Source organism: Vombatus ursinus, unplaced genomic scaffold (assembly GCF_900497805.2).
Source record: "Vombatus ursinus unplaced genomic scaffold, bare-nosed wombat genome assembly UNPS02015308.1, whole genome shotgun sequence".
Taxonomy (NCBI): Eukaryota; Metazoa; Chordata; class Mammalia; order Diprotodontia; family Vombatidae; genus Vombatus; species Vombatus ursinus.
In genome coordinates, this window is record NW_020955086.1 from 1 (window position 1) to 3,605 (window position 3,605).

At 43.6% G+C, this 3,605-nt stretch overlaps 1 protein-coding gene across 1 annotated transcript; it reads right to left on the reverse strand.

Moving 5' to 3' along the window:
- Window positions 1-21: 21 nt before the first annotated feature.
- On the reverse strand, window positions 22-3,482 carry LOC114031971 (leukotriene-B4 omega-hydroxylase 3-like). Its single transcript, XM_027847171.1, has 3 exons — window positions 3,147-3,482; window positions 1,301-1,367; window positions 22-1,015 (listed from the first exon to the last, which is right to left on the reverse strand). The coding sequence occupies exons 1-3, from the start codon at window positions 3,480-3,482 to the stop codon at window positions 831-833; spliced, it is 588 nt and encodes a 195-aa protein (XP_027702972.1). The 3' UTR covers window positions 22-830.
- Between the last annotated feature and the right edge of the window lie 123 nt (window positions 3,483-3,605).

Genomic DNA, 3,605 nt, shown 5'->3' on the forward strand with positions numbered 1-3,605 from the left:
GCTTCACCATCCCAAGGAAGGGCAGAGGCGACAATGTTAACATCTAAAACCTGGATAATCAAGGGTTGAGGGACAGGCAAAGTCTATAGGACCCTGATACTCAGTGACCATGAAGCCCTAGGTGTCAAAAATTCTGTGAAGGGGGTGGAAAAATGTCTGAGTGTTGACCTTGATAACCAGAGGTCAGAGGGCTCTTATATTAAACTTTGGAGGATACTAATCGGGGGAGGGGAAGGACAGGATTCAAAGGTGGGTCATGGATGTAGAAGTAGCCCAGGGTTTGAGGTCTGAATCCTAGCTGGGGAAAGTTAACCAGAAACCCAACAGAAGCCTCAGGAACCTACATGAGGAGGGGAGAACACTGGGCTGTAGCCAGATGGAGCAACAGGCTGGCCTCTGTGTCTCTGTTCCTAAGGGTTCACCCCTGGGGTGAAGTGAAGTGCAAATGAGATCATGGATGCAAAGAACTTTGCAGACCTTAAAATGCAATATAAATGTTGATTATTTTTGTTGTGAGCCTGCAGTCATGGGGATGGCTTCATTCCCTGAGCCTTCTACTGTAGCCTTGCTGAATTCAAACAATGTTTATAGAACAATACAGGGGTGTGCTGGTAAATATTTAACAACCAGATTAGGCAGGGAGGGAAATGTATGTACTCATACTCTTTTAAGTTTATTCTGCATCAGGAACTCTTTCTCCCTCACCTTCTTAAGTCTAGACAGTCAACAAAACAAGAAATCAAACCCTGATTTGTAGGGATTGGTGATTTCTGACACTGGAAATTTGACATTGAGCTCTTTGACAACAGTCATAGCTGGCTTCAGCACACTCATGGTTCCCCCTCCCCACTCTGGGTTCCATTCTTACTGTCAGCCCACACTGACCATTCAATCTCCTCTGGTTGATGACCTCTCAGGAGCTCTTGTATCTCCTGGCGGCAGCGGTCCTGGTGTTCCTGATGCTGGGCCAGGTTGTAGAGGGCCCAGGAGATGCCACTTGCAGTTGTATCATGGCCTAGGGGGTGGGAAAGAGAAGAAGGAAGAGAATCACAGAGAAGCCACAGGAGTCAAGACCAGAGCTCATCACCTGTCATGGAAAAGAATATCCCCATCTCTCCAGCATTAGTCTCTGCTCCAGGTCTTGAACCTATGGCATGGTATTGATGAAACACCTTCCAAGTTAACCTTAGCTCAAGCAAGGATCAGTGGGGCTGATAGCAGGGGCAAGAGGCAAATGGAAAATCCCGACTCTTTCCCAAGGACTCTCTGCCCTGCCCTTTCCATCCCATTTGAAGCTCACCTCCAAACATGAAAGTGTCAGCTTCTGCCTGGATGTCCTTGTCTGACAGAGCCTTTCCATCTTCATCCTAGAACAGGTCCCTGTCTATGAGTTCTTGGCCCCTTCCCTTCCAATTAGAGATCCTACTTAGATATTTTAAGGCGGAAATCTCCAATCCCTTTTACCTAGAACCACCACCTTAGGTGGCACAGTGGAACTCAGGAAGACTGAGCTCAAATCTAACCTCAGACACTAGCCCTGTGACTCTGGACAAATCACTTATGCTCTCTAACTACATCATTTTCCTCCTCTATAAAATAGTGTTAATAACTAACAGGGTTATTGCAAATATCAAATAAGTTACTTATAAAGTACATATTGCCATAGAAGTACTTATAAAGTACATATTGCTTTTGATAAACCTAAAACTAATCTCCATAATTCCGGTGGAACCTAGAACCAACTCCTGTCCCACAAAGGTCTTTTGATGTATCTAGAATCTCAGAACCCTCCCAGATGAAATCCCAGAACCCTCCCACTGACACAGAATCACAGAATCCTAGAATCTGAAGAGACTCTTACCTAAAGTGTAAATATTCTCTGTTTTTATAGACCCTCCAAACCTTTTGGGTCTTTCTTGCATATTTAATATCCCTTGATAAATCTTGAAATTATCATAGATATTCTAAGGCATACCTAAAATCTGAGAGAATTCCCTAACATACTTATAAATAGCCTCAGGAACTCTCCTCTCCCCACTCCCCACAAAGCTTCTCTCTCCCTTTTTCCTCTCTATCTCTCTCTTCCCCCCTCTTTTTTCTCTCTCCTTCTCTCCTTCCTTCCCTCTCCTTTCATTTCTCTTCCCTCTTTCTCATATATACTTATTTTTATCTTTATCCTATATCTATCAATCATATTTGTCTGTATCTATCAACCTACTTATTTCACCAGAAACTCTTCTGATATGTGGAGAACCAGAACAGAGATAGCTTTGGATAAATCTAGACTGTGTAAAAGTATTCTGGCACATCTAGAATCACAGAGTTACTTTTGAATATTTTTAGAATCCTAGTGATTTCCTTATATACATTGTTGTTGTTGTTATTGTTTAGTTGTTTCAAGTGTATTTGACTCTTCATGACCCCATTTGGGTGTTCTTGATAAAGATACTACAGTGGTTTGACATTTCCTTCTCCAGTTCATTTTATGTATGAGGAAACTGAGGCAAACAGTTAAGTGACTTGCCCAGGGTCACACAAATCTAGGGCCAGATTAGAACTCAGGAAAATGAGTCTTCCTTACTCCAGATCTGTATTCTATCCACTGTGCCAGTTAGCTGCCCTCTTATATACCTGGATACATTTAGAACCAGCCACAGTAATACTTTTAACTTCATCTAGAATTGGGGAAATTCTCTTTATATACCTAGAACCAAAGAGATTTCTTCATTGTTATTAGAATTAGCCATGGAGATGAATTTAAATATATGTAAAAATTCATAGACTCTGCTACTATACCAAAAACCAGTGAGGGGTAGCTATTCTACTCTAGCATCCAGAGGGATAATACATACTTTCCCTGGAAACTCAGTGTTCTGTATAATTACACAAAACTTTGGGTTCCCTATGGAAAGATAGCTTTTGAAGAAGATGGAGACAGTCAGGTGGGTTTCTCTTATTGGTCAAGGCTGCACCCATTCCTTATTGCATTTTAGCTCTGATAACTAAGGCTCTCCTTACACTCCCCTGACACTCCCCTCTGCCTAAGTCCTTCATGCCCCTTATATATTCTCTCCCTATCTTCTTTAGGGCTCCCACACTGCTGACATCTCTCTTCTCCCACTCCCCCCTCCAACCTCAATACTCACTTTGGCCAGTAGGAGAACATCTATGAAGTCAATGGTCTTGCTTTTGGTCTTGTTCCTGAGGAAGGCCTCAGTCCCCTGTTGGGCGAGGATACGCCGTCGGTCCCGAATGACGGCATTTGAGAAATCGTGCACCAGATGGCAGGCATGGGAGAAATGCCTTCCCTGGCTGGTGAGATAGTACAGGGCATCCCAGTATAGAAGTGGCTGATTGTAACGCTTTACCACGAGGGAACTCAACTCCAGGATAGCTGAAATGTAGGCACTCGGCTTCCTGATGAAAGTATGGGGCCAGGGGTCAGGAGTCAGGTTCAGCAGGGAGAGAACCCTGACCCCCATAGCCCCAAACAATTTCTTTAATTTCTTTCTAAACAAGTCCACAACCTCCTCCCACCCCACCCAACTGGTGGGTAGAGAATGGAAAAGGGCTTCTCCAAGGTCTGGTTGATCTTTGTGCCTAGA

What these genes read in the sequence shown, in the direction of transcription:
- LOC114031971 (XM_027847171.1), bottom strand. Translation starts at nt 3,482, where the DNA reads ATGGGGGTCAGGGTTCTCTCCCTGCTGAACCTGACTCCTGACCCCTGG. An exon ending in ATGTTCTCCTACTGGCCAAA is followed by an intron (nt 1,368 to 3,146) that starts GTGAGTATTGAG and finishes GACCTGTTCTAG; the next exon opens with GATGAAGATGGAAAGGCTCT. An exon ending in TGACACTTTCATGTTTGGAG is followed by an intron (nt 1,016 to 1,300) that starts GTGAGCTTCAAA and finishes CCCACCCCCTAG; the next exon opens with GCCATGATACAACTGCAAGT.